At 63.9% G+C, this 20,525-nt stretch overlaps 1 protein-coding gene across 1 annotated transcript; it reads right to left on the bottom strand.

Moving 5' to 3' along the window:
- Nucleotides 1-239: 239 nt before the first annotated feature.
- Nucleotides 240-20,477, bottom strand: SOGA1 (suppressor of glucose, autophagy associated 1). Its single transcript, XM_035343960.1, is given in 16 exon segments — nt 240-1,636; nt 1,725-1,949; nt 1,951-3,175; nt 3,411-3,481; nt 3,873-3,944; nt 4,097-4,348; nt 5,053-5,220; nt 5,383-5,490; nt 5,607-5,837; nt 6,158-6,283; nt 6,456-6,575; nt 7,842-9,071; nt 10,941-11,003; nt 13,204-13,362; nt 14,307-14,531; nt 20,107-20,477. Coding segments are annotated over 16 exon segments (4,557 nt in total). The 5' UTR covers nt 20,239-20,477; the 3' UTR covers nt 240-1,486.
- Nucleotides 20,478-20,525: the final 48 nt, after the last annotated feature.

Below are 20,525 nucleotides of genomic sequence, written 5' to 3'. Positions count from 1 at the left end.
CCCCAGAACAATGTGCGCAGGCTCCGGAGCAGCACGCAGAGTCCCCAGGGAAATGTACAGAGCCCCTGGGGGCTTGCACAGAGCCTCCAGAGCACTACGCACGGCCCCTGAGCAATGCAGGAGCCTTTGGAGCTGTGTATAGAGCCCCCAGGGCGCTGCACAGGGACCCTGGGGGCTCTGCATGCAGCCCCAGAGTAATGCACAGAGACCCCAGAGCACTGTCCAGCCCCCTTGGGTAATGCCCAGAGCCCCTGGAGCAGTGTACGCATTCTCAGAACAATGCCCAGAGGCTCTGGAGCAATGCCCAGAGCCCCGGCAGGCACAGGCACCTGCAGGCAGCTCCATCTGTGCAAATCCTGCCCAGCCCCTAGCACGCAGCTCGAAAATAGGTCAAGCAGCCAGCTCCAAAATCACCCTTCTCGCCCTGGGCTGCACACCGGGGCACCAGCGCTGCTGGGGTGCTGCCCTCCTCCCTCCCCAGATGAGGCTTTTCTCGATGGTGACCGCCCGACCGCTGTGCGGCAGAGGCTGCGAGCCGTGCTGCAGCTGCCCAGCCCACAATCTCTTAATCCAATTGGTGCATCTCCAATTTAGCTCATTTCAGTATGTTTTGTTTTCAAAAAATGCACTTGGTTTACATTGCAGGCTGTCCGGAGATGGGCAGAGCCAAAAGAGGAGGAAGAAGGGAAAAAAAAGGGGCGGGGGGGAAACAAGGTTGGGGGGAGGGGGGGGGAAATATTTAAATTCAGCACTTGGAGGAGCAAACAACTACACGTGGCCCCGGGCAGGGAGGTGGGCGCTCTGCAGGGTGGAGGCTGCTGGGGGGGTCCCACCGCGCTGCTCCCAGCCAAGGCCCGTTAGGATTAGGGCACGAGAGGAGACGAGAACACGCCACATGTGCACCCAGCTTCCCCACCACACCAGGGGCTGCCCGGACCCTTCCCACCAGCGGAGGAGCCCGGCAGCCCCCTTGCAGCAGGAGGGCGATGGGGACAGCCTTCATGCGCCGCCCAGCCCGGGGACCCTCCCCGCCTCCCTCCGGCCTCCAGGATGCAGCCGATGGATGTGGCTGATGCAACCGCCCCGCAACCGCGGCCCTCAGGGACACGCCGGGCAGGCGGCGCTGGCCACGGGGCCGGATCCAGCCCACGGAGCCACGCTGCCTCCATCCCTCGACTCCAACCCCGCTGTGCTTCACCCCTGGCCGAGCAGCACCGCCACCTCGCCCGGCGGCCGTCCCCTTCCCGAGGCCACCATGGGGACCCCGCTGCTCCCCCCCGTGCCCATGACACGGCCACCCCGGCGGGATGCCCCGCTGCTGCCGGCAGCCTCCGCCGCCCGGCGCCCTTCGCCATCTGCTTCTTAAGCGTCCCCACGGGTGAGGGGACGGTTAGGAGACAGATGCGTCCCCGAGAGGGGCCCCGCGGGCGCTCTCGGGGCAGGAGAGTGGGAAGCAGGCAAGGCTGCGCGCCCCGTCCCGCCGTCCTCACTCACTCAGGGGCCCCGGCTTCTCCTCCGCCCTGGGGGGGTCCGCGGGGTGCAGCCTGCACTTGGAGGGCGAGTGGCGGGCGGCGGAGCGGGACGGCCGGGCGAAGCAGGAGGTGAGGGACTGCGAGCTGCAGTCGCACGCCATGTCCTGCAAAGAGAGAGTGGGGGGCGGTTAGAGGGTGCCGGAGCCGTCCCCACGGGACACCCCGGTGTGCGGGGGGACCCCGCCTCGTTACCTCGCTGGCTAGAGCCGAGATGAGGTCGGGGTCCCGGGGGGCCGCCTCCTTGCTCCCTTGGCCAGGGGACGACGGCTTCGGGTCCTCGCAGCTGCTTTGTTTGAGGACTTTCTTGCTCAAGATGCGGGAGGCGCTTTCGGCCGGGTGGTAGGCGGCTGGACCGGGGTGCTCGATTTTCCTGGCACCCTCCTCCCCACCGCCGGCATCCTTCTTCTCCGGGGGGGGCCGTGGGGCTCTGTGCCCGCCCGCAGACGTTCCTGAAGAACTCCTGCACCAGGCCATACTTGGGGGCCTCGGGCTTGGCCCTGCTGCCCTCGGGGCAGCCCGGCTTCCAGATGGACTCGGTGCTGCCCGCGTGCTCCACCACGCTGAAGAGGCTGGACAAGCCGTCGTTGATGTTGCTGAGCACGGGGCTGTCACGGGTGGTGGTGGAGCGGGCCCAGGCAGAGCCGTTCTGCTTGCCCTGGTGCAGGTTCCAGAGGCTCCTGTCCTTGGAGGCGTCCAGTTTGGAGGAAGACCTCCTCTGCAGCTTCGGAGAGCCGTATTTTGGGGAGCAGCAGGGCCGCTCGATCCTGGAGTGGACCTTGTCCAGGGAGGAGGAGATCTGCTTGCTGCGCACGGAGACGAGGGAGGAGCTGCGCGGGGACCAGCTCTTGCCGTGCACGCCGCCGCGCGGCAGGTCCGTCTGCAGGCCCACGCTCACCGTCTGGATGGTCTGCGTCCCCACGTGGGCCAGCCCCACCGTCTGGCTCGAGGCGCTCTTCACCTTCCTCTCCAGCGAGCTGGAGCGGATGGCCTGCCGCACGCAGTTGGTGATCTCCTTCATGTCGTCGCTCATGTTGCCGGAGATCTCCAGGTCGTGCAGCGAGGGCGGGAAGCGGGGCACCGGTGGCACCGCGCTCTCCACCGCGCCGCTGTCCAGCAGCTCCCGCTGCTGCTTGGAGAAGTTGCACAGCCACTGGCTGTACGTGCTCTCTGCGCTGGCCGACTCCTCCGGCTCCTTGGGCTTGGCCATGGTGAACAAGAAGCCGGGCTCGATCATGATCTTCCCCTCCTTGTTGTGCACCAGAGGTGCCTCCAGCCGCCGCGCCACGGGCGGGCTGTAGTAGATGCGGATCCCCGTCTTGTCGGGCGCCGTGTAGCTCCTCTGCATCTGCTTCTGGGCTGGGTCATGCCCCGAGAAGCTGCTGGCCCGCGAGTAGTCCCAGGAGGAGATGCCTAGCTTCTCCTTGGCCAGGCCGTCAGGGGCAGGTTGCTCGATATTCACATATGTACAGTGTGGGGGAGGAAGGCCAGTGCTGTCCCGGATCCCGTTGGGCAGCAGCTGGGTGCCTGCAGACACCTTTTTGCCTCGGGAATGGTCGCCCAGCCCGGGCGCAGTCTTTCCAGGGAGGTAGGGAGAACAGTCGAGCAAGCTTTCGAACTCTGACATGGAAGAAACGGACTTGGTCCTGCGGGAGAAGAGAGGACAGGGCTCACCGATCGCCCAGCCAGCAGGACAGGGTGATGGTGTGGGGACGGTTGAAGGCACCACCCCAGCGGGACCTGCTGGGCACCCAGTCCTGCTTCTCACCTCTGGGACAATCCTGGGCCACGACTGTGTCCAGTCAGAGCTGGAGGCAAGCCTGACTGCGAGGGCAGCTGACCTCCTCCATGCCCTGAGGATCACACCACTGACACACTCACCTTTTTAAGTTGGTTCCCTTGGCTTCTTCTTCAGAGATTGTCTCTTTGTCTGTGATTTTTTCATTGAGAGCCTAGGAGGACACAGAAGCAAGCTCTGGTGGCAGAAGGCACAGGCCCATAGCACACAGATGTGCTGGAGCAGGGGCTGCACCCTGCTCCTTTCTGGCACCTCCCCAGCATCCCCAGGTCCTGCACCCCACTCCCAAGGCTATGCAGGGCTGGCTGTGACCAAAACTATTCTAAATCAACTGTCTGAAGCCCCTAGGGTTTGCCACAGCAGGAGGAGCCACGCTCTCTGCTGTCTCCATCTCCCTAATCCCTGGTGGCCTCCCTGCAACCATGGCTGGGAGACGGTTGCTCAAGGGGATGCTATTTTGGGGCACGCACAACCTCCCCCTAATTTTTAGCACAGGGCTGAGCCCAGTGGGAAGCCAAAAGACCATGCCACCCTCTCCTGCCCACCTCTTTCCAGTTGCTGCCGTGCTTCTCCATTTCAGAGTGCTTCAAAGCCCATGGGTTGGCTCCTTTCTGCAACTGGAGAACACGCTGGTCACTCAATGTGCGTGTGCCCCTCTGGGCAAGCAAAGCATCTGCTGCTTGCTCGCCAGGTGTGCCTCAGGAGCGTTCAAGCACAGTGAGCAAGCAGCAGAGGCTGGAGGACACGCACATGGTCGGGGACACCATACCTGGTTGAGTTTGTTCTGCAGGTCCTTTGCTTGCTGCTCCGCCTGCTGCTGCTCCTCCTTGAAGCGGGCCAGCAGCTCCACCTTCTCCTGGTTCCAGTTCTTCTCGCTGATCTGCAGCTGCTTGGTCAGGTCCATGACGGCGCTGTACGACTCGGCCAGGAGGTGCTGGTGCTCCTCGCGCTCCCTCTTCAGGGCCACCTTCCAGTCCGGCAGCGCCCGCTCGGTGAGCCCTTTGCCCGCCTTGGCCTCCAGCTGCGGGGACACGGCGTTGGCAGCCCCCAGACAGACCAACGGATGGTCACCCAACGGGACAGGGGCTGGATGTCCCCACTGCACTCCTCCCCACCCCGTGAGGGTGGCACTGCCTGGGGGATGGCACAGCGCTCCCTGAGGACACCGCCACTGCTGGCCCCTGAACAGGGCTGCTGACCCACGGTGGCTCTGCTTGCTTTTGGGGAGGAGACAGGGGAATTGGGGACTGTGGATGGGCACCACGGAGAAACAGTGCCCAGGAAGTGCTGGCACTGCTCTGGTGAGCAGATGCACAGCCACCGGCTGCTGCCAGCACGGCACCAGGGAGCCAAAACCCCTCATCACCACGAGGGCAGGGCAGAACGGGCCGGGGGACCGAGGGGACGGGAGAAGAGGGCTCTGGTGCTGGGTTCTGGTGCTGCTCCAGCAGGGGACGGGATGAGCGTGGTGCGTGGCCAGAGCACGGTGAGCCCCGGCACCACCCCACCCGCCCCAGACAAACCCAACAGAGGAATAAAGAGCATCCTCTGCTCCCGCAGTCGGATTTTCGTGCCAGCCCCGTTGCTATAGAAACTCGCCTGCCGGAGCTGCTGCTCATTGTGATTCCCGCCGTGCCATCCTTCCTCCCAGCCCTCCCCAGCAGCCACTGTTTGGCACCCGGTGCGGGCAGCCCCCCAGCCCACGTCCCCCCCCGCGGCTCCCACCTGGGCGATGTGGCACTTGAGCTCGGCACGCTCCATCTCCCAGGCGGCCTTGGCCTTGGTGAACTGCTGCTGCAGCTCGCCGGCGCCGCGCCGCTCCTCCCGCAGCTCCGTGCACAGCTCCTTCAGGGTCACCTTCATGTCCGCCAGCGTCTTGATGCACTCGTTGGGCTGCCGGGGACCAGGGGGTGAGTGGGGGCTGCCGCCTCTGCACCCCGGTCCTGCACGCTGCCACCCCCGGGGGGAGGGATGTGGGGTGCCACCAGGGTTTGGGATCACCCCGCCGCCTGACGGTGATGCCCGGTGGGGACCGATCCCACCCACCCCGCTCACCGTGTTGGGGGTCCAGGCGTCCCCAGCGCAGGTCTTGTTGTCCGCCTGCTGCTGCGGGGCAAGCTCCTCCTCCTCCAGCAGCAGGTACAGCTCCTTCATGCTGCTCACCTGCGGGAGACGGCACAGGCAGCTTGCTGAGGGTCCCATGGATCCCGTGAGGATCCCACGGCACCCAGCCAGGGACAGGGGACATCCGAGTGTCCCACCGCCCGTGCCCACGGTACCTCCAGGAAGTCATCGCCCTCGCTGTGCACTATCTTGCCCTGGCGCCAGCGCTTGAGGAACCACTTGAGCTTCATGAAAAGCAGGAGGAAGCTCTGCCTGAACTGCTGCGACTCCTGCACCAGCAGGTTCTTCTCCTGGCTCCAGAACTTCTGCTCCAGCCGCCTCTGCAGGTTCAGGCTCTGCAGCTCGAACTCACGCCGCAGCAGGGCTTTCTGGTGGTCCTCCTTCAGCTGCAGAGGGACGTGTTGAGCCACCAGCACCCGTGCAGGCTGCCGTGTCTCCTCGCCATGGCCTCAGCCCAGCATGGGTCCCCAGATTTAATGCCCCCCAGCTCAGCCTATGGGTAGCTGCAACCCCCTGGGACAGCAGGGCCATCAAGGCCAAAGGTGTAAGCGCTGCACGGCTGCACGCCCACGTGCAAAGAGAGGCACGCTCAGCCCCTGCGCCCCTCGAGGATGGGAGGTTGTGTGGTCTGGGTGTCGCCAGGGGGGTCACCAGCCTGGGGCCATGCACGTGGGGACCCTGCCTCCCGGGGCCACCACCCACTCACCTGGCAGATCTTCTGCGAGAAGTTGTCCACCTCGTCCTTCCGCAGCTGCCTCTCCTGCGAGAGCTGCTCCTGCAGCCCCCGTAGGCTCTCGTTGGCCTCCGACAGCACCAGCTGCAGCTCCTTCATCTGCAAGGGCACGGGAGGGACGGTGGGTGCCCGGCGGGCAGGGGGATGTGCTCAGCACCCCCTCTCCAGCTCTGCAGCCCTCCCAGCGAGCTGCTCAGGCAGCCCCGACCCTGCAGCCCCGCTGAGGGGACACGCACGGCTCCCTGCCCGTGCTGGGCAGGAGGCTCCGTACCTCGGTGGCGTAGGAGTCGTTCTCGTCGGGCCGGCAGGTTTTGTAGCTCCGGGGATGCGCGGGGTCCATGTCCTTGGTGTGGGTGATGCGGTAAGGGTCGGCGTCCCTAAAATCAGGCTGCTGCATGCGTGGGCAAGTTAATGAGAACAAACCAAAAGAGCGGGAAGAAAAGAAAGCCAGAAAACAAAACAATGGGTCTCCGAAACAGTAAAGGACTACAAGACAACAAAAAGGATGATGAGGAGAAGGAACTTCATCACCATGGTGGGAGACAATGTGGAAACCAAAAGGAAACACAGGATGACAAGACACGTGGCCTGGATTGTTTGGGGAAGGGAAAAAAAGAGAGAAAGAGGGAAAAAATGTGCAAACACCAGTTACGGTGCCATGCAGTGACTGGGGGAGACCAGGACCTGGGGCCGGTGGGACTGCGGTCCAGCAGCATGCAGAAAAATAGGACTCTGAACAAGCGAGTGTGCTCCAGAAAGGCACCCTGTGCCCATGGTGGGACCCGTGTCCCCAACCAAGTCCCCATCCCTGGCTGTCCTGGCATAAACTGGCCTCCCCAGACAGGAGGGCATGGGCTGCTCTCCATGGGAGGGTTCCCCGTTGGAGACAAAGCTGCCTTGGGGTTTTTGCTCTGTGAATTACCCTGCCTGGGAACTGTCTCGGTGTGCACCAATGGGGGCTGAAGCTCCAAGTTGGGTGCTTGCAAACCAGGTTGCAAGGGAGGTTTAGGTTGGATATTAGGAAAGGTTTAGGTTGGATATTAGGAAAAACTTCTTTACTGAAAGGGATGTTAGGCATTGGAATAGGCTGCCCAGGGAAGTGGTTGAGTCCCCATCCCTGGAGGTCTTTAGAAGACGTTTAGATGTAGAGCTTAGGGATATGGTTTAGTGGAGGACTTGTTAGTGTTAGGTAGGAGGTTGGACTCGGTGATCTTGGAGGTCTCTTCCAACCTAGACTATTCTGTGATTCTGTGAACTTGGGGTGCTCTTACAATGCCGACCACACAGTCTTTCAAACCAGGGGCCCATCCCAGTTATCAAAGAGCATCACAGGTGGGGACGTTTGGCTCTGCGAGGAGCCTGGCCACAAACGGAGGAGAGCAGCCGAGCCACCCCACGGGGTGAGACATCGCCGTGAGCCCCCGGCCCCACCTCCCGCCCGGCGCACACTCTGTTGGAGCAGAGTCCTATCCTGTCCCGGGTGCCACGGCATGCAGCGAGGCGAGCGTTAGTTGGGGGATTGCTCTGGGGAGGCACGAGGAGGGGAGCATTACGGGTCAGGGTTTGTTCCGTTAAAGCAGGAGAAAAGAGCAAGAAGCAGCAAATAAACCAACAAGTGCTGCACGGCGGCTGTGGGGTGCGGGAAGAAGCCCCATACCTGGAAGTCGGAGCCATGCTCCTTCTGCAGCCCCTCTTTGGTGGCCTCGTGGCTGCCGGAGAAGGGGAAGGAGTCCGTGTGCTCCTTGAGGCCGCCGGCAAGGTGGTCCACCTTCCTCATGAAGCAGCCCAGGTCCTGCTGCAGCACCCCCAGCCTCATGAGGAGCACGTTCATCAGCTTGGCATCGCTGGGGCCCTCGCTGCTGTTATCCACCGCCTCGGCCAGCAGCCCCCCCACGCACTCGTTGTCCAGGCACAGCTTCAAGCCGGAGGTGAAGCCATTGGCGTCCGAGATCAAGACGTCGATGGCTTTGCTGACGAGCGCCGCTTGGTCCCGGATGCCCAGCAGGGTCTCGAAGTCCTTGGCCTTGAGGAGCTTGGCGGTAGGACCGCCGTCCAGCACCTTCCCACCGCCGGGCGCCCTGTCTTGCTGCTCGGCCTCGCCGCCGTGCCCGTCCCTCCAGCCGGCGGTGGGGATGCACTGCGCCGAGTCCCCGGCCTCGGCGTCAGTCTCCAGCATGGGCCGGGTGGTCTGGCAGGAGGCCAGGTCGCAGCGCTGGAGGTTGGAGAGGAGGACGCGGTTCTCGTACTGCAGCTTCTTCACCTTGCCGCTCAGCTCGCTGATCTGCACCTTGGCCGTGGCCAGCTCCTCCTGCGAGGGCTCGCTGACCACCGAGCAGCTGTCCTCCGACAGCGTCACGTCCAGCTCGTGGTCCGACTTGTACTTGTTGAGCTCATTCATCAGGAGCTTGTTCTGGTCCTCCAGCTCCAGCAGCGAGCGTCGCAGCAGGTCGGCCTCCTCCTCCACGAACTGCAGGTGCCGGCGCAGCTCCACCACCGTGTCCCCCGCGTCCCCGCAGCCCGAGGGGCACGCCAGGAACCGCAGGTCCTGCCCCGGCAGCTCCCTGTCCCCCTGGCCCTTCATGTCGTCCATCTCGGCCCGCAGGCCGCGGTTCTCCACCTCCAGCTCCACTATCCTGCGGCTGAGGATGTTGGCTTCCTCCTCCACCAGCTTGAGGTGGACCTTGAGCTCGGCCTCGCGCGAGTGGGGTGAGTCGGCCAGCTCCTCCACGGACAGGGAGCTGTCGAGGTCCCCGTAGAGGGACCTGTACTTCAGCAGCTCCTCCTTCATGCCGTCGTTCTCCTTGGCCAGCTTGGTCAGCTTCTTGCACATCAGGGCCGACTCCTCCTTGGCAAAATGCAGCTGGCACTTGAGGTCCGCGCTGTCCTCCTGGGGACCGAGCGGGGACAGGCGTTAGGAAGGTCCTGGTGGACCTGAGGGACATGGGGCACCGACATTGAGGTGGGATGTGGGGACCCGGCCCAGCCCCGCCACCACATGTGATGGGGAGGGAAAGCTGGGTGCCTGAGGAAGTGGCTGGAACGAGGCCTTCTTCTGGTCGGGTTTTGTTTTTCACAAGGGCTGGAAACCTCCCCAGGTCCCACCCCTTGCCCAGCCCCTTTCCTCCCCCCTCACCTGTCCCTGTCCCTGTCTTGTCCCTGTCCTCGTTGCCCCCCCTCACCACGCCTGGGGGCGGCAGCCCCAGCCCTGCCCAAGCCGTTTTGCTTCCCAGAGCCGTGTGTGGGGTTTTGCTCAGGCTGCTTTTAAATTTGTCAACAGCCAGCTCTGCTGTTTGCCCTCAGAGACCGTTTCTCAGCTACAGAGCAGTTTTTGGACAGAGGACCAGGATTTCCTGACACCCAGCTCGTGGCTTCCTGTGCCGCGGGGTCACTCCAGCCCGCTGACCGCCAGGAGGGGACCCGCTTGTGGCACCCACCGCCAGCTCACCCTGTCCCCAGCACCCCAGTCCCCCTCCAGCATGGGCAGCAGTGTCCACACGGCTCCGGGAGCCACCAAACGCTGCGGTGCCTCCAGCCCCGAGGGGCTGCCCTGGGCTCGGGGTGCTGCCTTACTCCCCAGTATGGCCACGGGTACAGCAGAGGGGGGGCAGCGCCACAGGGCCGCAGTCCCAGCTGGGCAGACGTGACCTCAGTTCCTGTTTTTTCCAGGAAAAAAAAAAAAAAAAAAAAAAAAAAAAAGCCACAGGCGGGCGCTTCCCCCTGCCCCTAGCATGGCCGGGGGGACACCCACACTCCAGGCGGCACCAGGAGCACCTCGAGAGCTCCTGGGGTTGGGGGACAGAGCTTGGTTTTGAGCCTGCCCCCACCCCAGCTCTGTGTTTTGTGAGAGCCCAGCACGGCTGGGCAGGAAAGGGGCCCAGGAAGGCACCGCTGAGTCACGGGGGCTGTGCCTGGGGCGGGAGGGAGGAAGGGAGGACGGGGACCCGCTGCCAGCACATCGGCACCCGGGGAACCCGGAGCTGGCTTCGGCTTTGCACCCACTCCTGCCCTGCCCCGCGGCCAGCCCCACGGCCCTGCAGCGGGGCTCTCAGCTCCGTGAAGACGGCAGCGAGGGGAGCAGCGGGGTGTGCGCTCGGCTGCACTTTGCAGGGACACGGGGACGTGGGGTCAGCCATGAACCCCGGGGTCCCTGTGATGAGACCCTCTCAGCAGGAGCACCTTCACGGGGCTCCCTGCCAGGCTTTGGGGCAGGAGGTCTGCTCCCCAGAACGGATCACACGGGTCTGCCTTCGGAAGGGGACTCAGCGGGTGTTAAAGCCCTCGGCTCCTACCAGCAGCAGGCAGCTCTGCCCCTCCCCGCTGACAGCATTAGGACTCACAGCAGCTCAACACAACAGCGAGTGACAGATGAAATCCTCCTGCTGCTGGCACGTCTCCCTCCCCATGCTCACCCAGCGGCCTGTCACAGGGCAGGGACAGGGGCAGCAGCCTCCAGCTGCTCCCCACGGGGACCCTGGGCCCTTCGGGACCACCCTGCATCCCGGCTGCTGTCACAGGCAGCCCCGGCACAAGGAAAAGGTTAAAGCCACTGCCTGCTCTGAGGCCCCATTGATAGAGGAGACAAGGGATCCTTGAGGACAAGGAGGATGGCCCAGCACATCAATCCCTGCCTTGTGCAGAAGGCAGAGAAGCCCTGCAAGGAGGGGATGTCACTGCCCTGCCCAGGACTCTCCCCCTGTGCCAGGCTCAGCAGCCACCAGCTGGCACCACTACCTGGGGCAGGCACCGCAGCCCGTACCTGCACTGACGGCTTCTTCTCGGCCTTCCCGATGGAGCGAGACCCCCTCTTCTTCAGGGAATTCTGCAGAGAGAAGAGAGGGATGTCACCCACAGCCGCAGCATGTCATGCTGGTGCGGACACACAGAGCCACCCAGCCACCCCCCAGGGCTGGGGACACCCCAGGCAGCACAGTGCTGATGGCTCCACGGCTCATGACAGCCAGGAAAACGCCAGGGCCCCATGGGATGAGCCCCTCGCCACGGGGGAGCCGGCCTGCCAGGCGTCGTGTCATGGGGTTGGCCAGAAATACCCCTGCGGGCACGAGAGCAGGGAGGGAGCAGGAAGTGAGCGGCGGAGAGGCTGAGTCACGGCGGGATGGAGTGGGGAATCCCAGGCCGAGATGGCTCTGGGGCATCCCAGCTTGGGAGCAGCAGCCGATGCTCCCCATCAGCTCTTCCCTGCGTGCAGGCAGCAGGGGGACGCTTCCCTGGTGCCTTTCTCCCTGACCGGCTGCAGCTGCAAACAGAGACCTGGGATCAGCCACTGGCTGTCACGCTGCTGGGGACAGCCTGCGAGAGTGTGACAGCGGGATTCCCGTCCCTAAATCCCCCAGCAATCGTCCTCCGATCCCTCGGACTGCCCCGGCATGAGAAGCACCTGGTGGCAGTCAGCACCAGCATCCCCGGGGGCACAAGGGACAAACCCCAGGCTAGCAAGGACAGCTGGGACATGGGGAGCCCAGGCAGAGCTGTAAGGGTCTAAAAAAAACACATCAGTGTGAACCTGTCCCTGGCCACGCACCCCATCCCACTCTGCCAGGGTGGGCGACGCAGCGGGGCCAAAGCCCCCCCAGGCACAGGGGGCTGGGGGCCGCCCCAGGCGTGCTTCCAAGCTGGCGCTGAGGCCACAGCAGCCAAAGAAAGCAGCTGTGAAATGTAAGCGGCTGCCTGTGCCAAGGTGCCGGGCTCCAGCTTTCCTATTAAGGCCAAGACCAGTGCTGGAACTGCTGCACCCCCCCGGGGGCTCCCTGTGCCACGTCGGCATCCCTCGGCCCGGCCGCACTGGGGACGAGCACTGGCGGTGCTGCGGTCCCTGAGGCTGGGATGGAGCCCAGGGGCGTGAAGGCACCTTGGGGGACACACTGCACATCCCACCACGGAAAAACCTCGTGGAAGCGAGAAAGAACGGGCCCGAGGGGCAAGCCCAGCCCTGCCCAGCCTCCTCCTGTTTGCCTTGCTGCTAACAAGCTGTGCCGCTGCTCTGTGCCCTCCGGCAGAAGGGAGGAGGCGGCTGAGGGCTGTTAACTCGCTCCTTTGCCTAATTAACGCTCTGGAATAAGTGAGTAACCCCAACGCCTGGGGACGTGCCCTTTCCAAGAGTGGAAGCAACCCCCTGTGCTCAGCGCAGAGCCCAGCAGGAGCTGCAGAAGCACCCAGCGCTCCCGGCTTTGTCCCCACAGGGCTCGCCCGCAGTGACAGCCAGATTTGTCCCCAGCAATGTCCTAGCACAGACCTGCCAGCAGCCCCAAGCACCCCAGAGAAGGTCCTGTGCCAGCCAGCAGCGTCCCCTTTGGGCTCATAGGGCTGCAGAGAGGACATCTCCTGTCCCATGCGTGCAGCCCTCTGCCCCTGTCCCCACTCCTGGTGGCCCTGAGCAGGCAGCAGGGCTGGGCGATGTCACTGCGTGTCCCGTCCCACCCCCCCAGCACACTGCCCTTCACTCAGCCAGCGCCGCCTCCCCAGGCTCCCCAGGGACCCGAGGCATTCGGGGCAGTAGGGAAGTGGGTTACAAGCGCCGTGATGGATTACACGGCTGTGCAGGCACCAGGATGCCATTCCTGTCCCCGAGGATGGAGTGGATGGGATGTCCCCTTGCTGCACAGGGACCAGCAGCGCTCCTGGCTGGGAGCTTGTCCCAGACTGACAGCGCGGGACACCCTGGTCTTGTGCAGATACGCACGTGGCTTTCCAGGACACCCGCAGGGGACCACGTGTGTGCCAGCTGAGCCCAGTCATGCCCTAAGGGACGAGCCCAAGCCACACGAAGCCGTGGTGCAGGAGCACATCCCTCCCGCGGGCGGTCAGGACAGCCCTGCTGTCTGCACATCACGACGCTCGCCTCGCACAGGGCAGTGCTGCTCGGGTTTCACGAGCATCTGCAGCACGGTTTGGGTTTCAGCGACATGAGCAGGGCCAGGGGCTGCTGTGGCACAGGGCCAGGACACCTGCTAGGGGCTGAGCCCCGGGGCTGCCTGCTGGTCCCCCCTCCGTGTCCCTCTCACCTCTCGGAGCTTATCCATCTCGTTCTGCACCACCTGCTTGGCCAGCTCCGTCTCGATCAGCCGCTGGCGCAGGTCCTCGTTCTCCTCCTCCAGCCTGATCCTTTTCTTCTCCACCACCTCCAGCTCGTTGTGGAGCCGCACGGAGACGTCCTTGGCCACCTGGGGACACAACGGGACTGTCATTGGGCCGGGTACAGCAGCACACTGCAGCCACAACACGTGGACAGGACCTCGTGGGCACCTCCCAGCCCCAAACAGCACCCACAGAGCTCACCAGGGTGCTGCCGAGACCCTTGGGAGCAGAAACTGCGCTGGGTGACACCCTGTCCCCAGGCCACCATTCCCCTGCCCCTATTTCCACAGGCCAAACCCTGCTTTCCTCCATCGTATCAGGGTGCTGCGGGATGCTCGTCGCCTTTTTGTGCTTTTTTTCCACACCACCACGCTGGAAAAGCAGCACCAAATCCGGGGGCTCACCACCGAGCAGCAGCTGCAGGGCCAGGAGGGGGGCGAGCAGAGCAGCCCCGTGGAGAAGGAAAGGCGAGCTGCTGCATCGGGTTACGGAAAAACCTCACAAGAGTCCCCAGAGCCGAGCGTGCCCTGGCTCCAGCCCCTGCGGGAGGCATTGCTGGGGGCCAGCACTGCATGAGCATCCCTGCACGGCCCCCGAGCCCCCCCCCCAGTGCTTGGTCTCGGGCTCCTCTGTCACCTCTCAAAAAACCGAGCTGCTCCTCGAGCCACCTCCTGGCGCCAGGACGTCCCCGGCTGCCACCGTGCCCCTCTGGCAGTGGCTGTTCGGGAAGGAGTGCTCAGCAAACACTCCCCGGCACCGAGCTGGCGGCTGGGGAGGGCGAGGCAATGTCACCCCACAGCAGTCACCTTGTCCCCACACCAGCCCAGGGCTCTACAGGGTTTCCACGATGGCCAAGGGGAGAAGCAGCTCCCAGGACCCCAGCTTTTGGGGGAGCTGCACCCCAAGATCCTTGCACATCTCACCCCAAACCACTTTGGGACCAATCCCCCCTCGCTCCACCCCTTCCCCTGGGCATCCCCCAGCACCTGGGGCTGGGGACACGGGGGGACCGCCACCCCCCGAGCATCACCTTGACGTCCTGCTCCAGGCTGTGGATGAGCTCGCCGTCCACCTGGCCGGTCTGCGCCACGCGTAGGCTGCGCCGCTCGGCTTTGCGCAGCCGGTACTGCAGGATGCGGCACGTCTTGCTGGCCTGGTCCAGCTGCTGCCGCAGCTCCTGCAGCTGGTAGACATCCTCCTCCATGTAGACGTCCCTCATCTCCAGCATCTCTGCGCGCAGCTCCTCGATCTCATCCTGCGGGGAGATGCGCATGGGACACGTCAGACCCGCAGCCCGGTTCTCGCTGCCTCGGATGGCACCGGTGGGGACAGCATGGGCTGTGCCAGTGCTCAGCCTGCAGACGGGGGCTACCACCTTGGTCTCCTCCTTTTCCCCCAGGACACCTCCCCGCTATGCTCCCCATCCCTCCTGTTCAACCCCCTGGGTCAAGCCTCCACTGTCCCTGCAAACGGGGCAGCACTGCTTATGCCAAGGCTTGGAAAGACCCCAGACCTACAGCTGGCTCCCTCCTGCACCAGAAAGACCCGCAGACACCATCACCCTGCTCTGCCCACGGTGGGGACACCCACGGAGCCAGGGGACAGCACTGGACCGCCTGCAGCCCGTGCACATCAGCCCGGGGAGTTACCGGCACCGTGCACAGCCCACCTGTGGCACCGGGGATGCAACCAGAAGCACCCGAGGTGGATGTGAAATCCCACACGAGCCCCGCACAATACGCAGCCCGGCAGAGCCACACACCAGGGACAGGGGTGGATTTTGCAGGGCTTCGGGGGCTGCGATGACACCGTGAAAGCCCCAGCAAGCCAAGGAGCACGTGCACTGCTCCCGGCATCTCCTGCTTAAATAAACTGAAATAAAGAGGAAGATGGGGGAGGAGAGGATTCACTGCAGGAGCAGCCCAGGCAGCAGCCGCAGCGAGAAAAATGTAGGTCGTCTTGGAAAAGATGTGTCAGAAGGAAGGAGGAGACAGCAGGCGCGGAGAGGAGAGGAGAGGCAATGTGGGGACAGGAGCGAGAGGCTGCCAGCGCTGGGGACCTGCGGCTTCCCCTTGTTTTTCCACCGGGCAGCCATCACCGAGCCAGGTCCTCCTCCACCTCCTGCCCGGCCCCGTTAGCTCTCACACGGACGGACCTCTCAGCCTGCTGAAAATCCCCGATCTGAACCAAATCTTCCACATAGATGCTCCAGCCACCGCAGCGGGCGTTATCCGCCTCGGCAAGACCCGGTATGATCCTGAAAGGGCCTGAGCATCCTTTTCCCTGCCCCCATTTCAATGCAAGATGACAAACTCAGGACGTCACCGAGACAATCCCCGATTATCCCTGAGCTGGCCAGCACCACGGCGGCTGCGTGGCTGTGTGCTGGGGCTCCGGAGTGGGCAGGAACCGGGGGTGACCCCGAGAGGGAGCAGGGTGGGAGCGAGATGCTCCAGGAAGAGCCGGGACGGCCCCACCGAGGGGCATCAGTGCAGGCACGTGGTGGGCACTTCCCTTGGGCCATAAAACCCCGTGGGGACAAGACACGGGATGCGCACGAGTCAGGAGACAGGGCTGTGGTGCCCCTGGGGTGACATCCCTGATGGAAAGCCACCACCGACCTGGGGAGACCAGCAAAAGCCCAGATAGCCCGAGGAGCTTTTGGGGTGGTGTTGGGGAGAACTTGGGAGTTTTCATGGAAAAAAACGCGTTATACATCACAGGTGAGCAGGCAGCTTGCAACAGTGCAGGGGAGAACAACAGCCTGTGAGCAGGGACTGCTGGAGGGCAGATCCTGCACGGCAAAACGTGAGCACTTCAAAACCAAGCACCCTGAAGTGCCTGCGAGAAAAGAAGGGGGCAAGAAATCAGACTGGGGTCTGGTGGCTCGGGAAAGCTTCTACCACCAAAGGCATTTGAACACCTGAACACGGCTGCAGGGGCAGCCAGGGCGCTGCACGGGACACTTCCCCCGCGAGGCCAGCTGTGCCTCTAAGCCCTGATAACTGGATTAGGATGGGAGAGCAGAGAAACGCCACCAGGCTGGGGGAGAGCTTAAAGCTGATGCCCTCACAGGCAGAGCAGCCCCATGGCACCACCAGACAGGCCAGAGAAAACTCCCAGGAATGGCATCTTTGCAAAATCCAACCAAAAAAAACAGATGGAGGAGAGGACAGAGCCAGCAGCAGGGAGAAACCCTTCGGAAACAGCCTGAATTCAGGGCTGGCATAGGAAGCGTGGAGCACTGTAAGGCAATGCTGAACAAAGCATGCCATGGAGATGAGGAGGGCAAGGAGAAGCAGGGGGAGAACAAACCTCCAGAAGACACAGTGAGATGGCACAGCTGCGGGGGACAAGGGGACACGAGGGACAACAGGAGCGACTTCTTCCCGACACGCCGGGCTGCAAGGCTCGGCCATTTCCCTGGTAACACGAGGCACCACTTTCACCCAAAGCCCCCGCGACCCTCAGAGCAAGCGGGTCTTTGGGAGACGTCCCTGCAGGGTGGCATGGCCGGAGCAGCTCGCAGCTCCCTGGCAGGATCCCTGCTGGTATTTAGAAGCAGAAAGCAGCAGGAGATGCAAAACTGAGCCACGCAAACAGCGGCACCGCTGGCAGCGCCGGCACCGCCAGCTTTGGGGCGCAGCCCAGCTGCAACCGCCGGCACCCAGGGAGCAGTGCCACGTGCACCCCAAAAAGCACCACGTGCACCCCAAAACCTCGGTGCAGGATGCAGAGGAGGAGAGGGGAAGGATGCGAGCCGTGGGGTTGTTTTGCACTGGGGCCTTTGTGCCCGGCACCTGCCGTGCCCCGTGCCGGGGTCACCGCCCAGCAGCAACAGGCACCGCTCCCTGCGAGATGACAGGGCACGAGCAGCAGCTTCTAATTAACTCTGAGCCCCCGCCAGACCGAAGAAGGAATTGTACCATAACTTGTTAGGGGGGAAAAAATAAAAATCAATATAAAATCGGACTGGATTTCTAAGGGAAATTACGCGGGGTGCCCTCCCAGCGAGGGGTCCCAGCACAGCGCTCACCCCCAGCCCCCAGCGGGGTGTGGGACCAGCGAGGGACGCCTCACGGGACAGCCCCAGGGGTTCCTTTAGGTGCAGAGCAGCACTCTGAGAGCAAACATCAGCCTCCTTCCCTCGCCTTGCACCCTTCAGCGAGGGAAAAAAACACAGTTCCCAGCCTTCCACCTGCCCCTGTAAATTCACAGGCAAACAGCCGCGGGCTCGCTGCCGGCTATGCAGGACGCTGCCAAGCCCCTCGCAGGGCGGCTGCTGGGGGGGCTCCCATTATCAGCACCTCGAGCTGCATCCCCACAGCACCCACGGCACAGCCTCCCTGCCCACCGCGGGGCCCCAGGAGGCCGGCTGGGACAATCCCAACCCAAATCCCCAACCCAAAAAGCAACCCGTGGGCCCCAAGGGCAGCGGCTGGCAGCGGCAGCCCTGTGGCTCGTTTCGGCACTGCTGGTGTTTTTCTGAAAGCCTTTGTCAATTTTTTTTTTTTTTTTCTCCAAGCCTCGAGAAATCACTGCTGCAAAGGGAAGCGGGTGAGGCGTGCTTAAATATGTACATTTGATTATCACGGCCGGGGAAGGAAGCGACACGAGCCGGCGCCTCGTCCTGCCGAGGCTTGGCAGCCGCTGCGCACCGCAGCATGGTGGCACCCGCACGGCCCCCGGGGACACTGGGGCACGGCCGAACGCCCTCCTGCCCCAAACCCTCACCTCTTTAAACATGAATTCCACCTGGCTCCAACAAGTTAAAACCTCACCCACAGCTATTCTGATGAGTCTCAGGACGTGTCACTGCTGACAAGTTGGGTTCATCGGTATCTGAGGGGAGGGGAGCTGCTGCCTCTGCAGGGTCCCTGCTCGCTGCTCGACAGGGACAGGTCCCGCTACCATTTGGCCTTTTTTTGCTCAAAGCCCCAAATCCACAGATTCACAGCCAAGCCAGCAGCCCAGCCCCATTTTCTGCTCCTTGCTGGAGAAGCCGGGCACAAACTGCCCAGCGACTTCTGCTTTGGTTTTCGGAGCTCCACGGGTGCACGTGGCTGGGGTTCCTGCCCAGCTGGAGCCGGCGTGGTGTGCCTTTGAGTTGGGAGAGGGGAGCAAAACCCCCAGATTGCTGCTTCCCCACCCCGTGGGACAGCGGGGAACCATGGGGGACAGCTGGCGGGACCTGCACGGACATCCTGACCACAGCAGGGGGGACACCAAAGTCCCTGCAACGGTGCCGGGCGCCGTGCCCTGCCTGCCAGGACTTGAAGCCGTTGCTCCTCACGACTCACAAAATACCCGAGCCCTCCAAGCCCGCAGCTCACCATGAAGATCACGTGAAGATGGAGTAAGCAAGCGCGCTCGGCCGGAGCAGCAGCGTTTTCACACGCATTCTTGGAAACCGGAGGGGCCTCATCTGTATTTTTCCAGCTCTCAGTAAATCAAAGCCCTTAAGCTCTTGCTGCTAATTCTGGCAGGAGTTTGGACACCAGCTGCGAGCTGGGGCTTTGCTAATGGACAAAGGGCCTGGCTGAGCATCTCCGGCGCGGCACCCAGCGCCCAGCCTTCACCTCGCAGCAGTAATCCCAGCACGTTCACAAACTCTGGCACCTGTGCTCAGAGCTGGCCCATTTTCCAACCTGCCACATCGAAGGAGAAGCCACCGAGCCTGCCATCACCTCCTGACCCCCCTCCCAAGGTGTTACTGCAGCCCAGGTGATGGCACAAACATCTCACCCAGAGCGTCACCCTGAACAGGAGCAGAGGATACAAAATGCCTGCAGCCTGTCCGCTGTTTGTGCCTCCCTGTGTCCCCAGCCCCTCGTCCCCAAGCCCGCCCCGGCTCCACCACGTGCCCACGAGCCAGCCAGGCTGGAAAAAGGCCCCGGGGAGCTGGGGGCCCCATGGAGAGCAAGCACAGGGACCAGTGGAGGGAAATGAGCTGGAAAATCTCCCCCTCGGGGCCTGGCTGCGTCAGCAGGCAGAGAGGACAGCAGCAGCATCCCACCCTGTGCCGTGCCGAGCCATGCCACAAGCTGGGCCATGCTGAGCTTGGGTTTCTCCATGCTGAGCTGAGCCAAGCCGAGCCAGGCCATCCCCAGCTGCACCAGGCTGAGCTGAGCTGGGCTCAGCCAAGCTGTGCCAGGCCATGCCTGGTGATGCCATGCCAGGCCAAGACAAGCCCTGCCCCTGGACATGATACCAAAGCGAGCCCTGCCATGCTCAGCAATGCCATGCCAGGCTGGGCCAGGCCACGCTGGGCTGAGCTGAGCCGTGCCCACCTGTGCCATGCCCACCATGCCCAGGGACATGACCCATGCTGTGCCCAGGGATACTGTGCCTTGCCCAAGGATGGCCGGAGATGCTGAGCTGCACTACACCCAGGGATGCTGTGCCATGCCCAGGGATGTCACGTCATGACAAAGCATGCCATGCCCAGCGATGCTGCGCCACGAGCAGGGGTGTCCTGGGATGTGGTGCCATGCCCGAGGATGCTCTGTTGTGCCCAAGGATGCCCAGGGATGCTGTGACATGCCCAGGGATGCCCAGGGATGCCAGAGGACACTGTGCCATGCCTGGGGATGCTCTGGGACATTGTGACGTGCCCAGGGATGCTACGTTATGCCCAGGCATACCCAAGGAAGCCCAGGGATGCTGTGCCATGCCCAGGGATGCCCTGGGACACTGCCATACCAGGGATGCTCTGTTATGCCCAGGCACACCCAAGGATGCCCAAGGAAGCCCGGGGGTGCCATGCCATGCCCGGGGACACCCAGGGCTGCCCAGGGACCCCGCGACACGCCCGGGGGCGCCGTGCCCACCTTGAGATAGTCGTTCTCGGAGCGCAGGTCCTCCAGCTCGCGGAGCAGCCCGTCGGTGCCGGCGTCCAGCAGCTCCTCGGTGAGGTCGGAGAAGGCGAGCGAGGTGCTGAGCTGCAGCCGGCTGCTGGCCATGGAGGCGGCCGAGGGCTCCTCGGGCAGCGGCGAGGCCTCCCCGGCCGAGGGCGGCGGCGGCGGGGCGCTGCCGGGGGACTCGCCGTCGCTCCCGCTGAGCTCCAGCGACAGCAGCTTCGCCTCCTCCGAGGCGCTGCAGTCCGACGCCTCCGAGCCGCTGTCGCTCAGCCCGCACCCGGGGCCCGCTCCCGGCGCCGACCCCGGCGCGGACCCCCCCGGCCGCTGCCCCCCGGCCGCCGGCCCCGCCCCGCGGCACCTCCCCTTGGCCCCGGGCGCCCCGCGGCCCG

Source organism: Oxyura jamaicensis, chromosome 20 (assembly GCF_011077185.1).
Source record: "Oxyura jamaicensis isolate SHBP4307 breed ruddy duck chromosome 20, BPBGC_Ojam_1.0, whole genome shotgun sequence".
Lineage (NCBI taxonomy): Eukaryota > Metazoa > Chordata > Aves > Anseriformes > Anatidae > Oxyura > Oxyura jamaicensis.
Note: the sequence above shows the minus strand (reverse complement) of the source record. Positions and strands in the feature narration are given on the sequence as shown.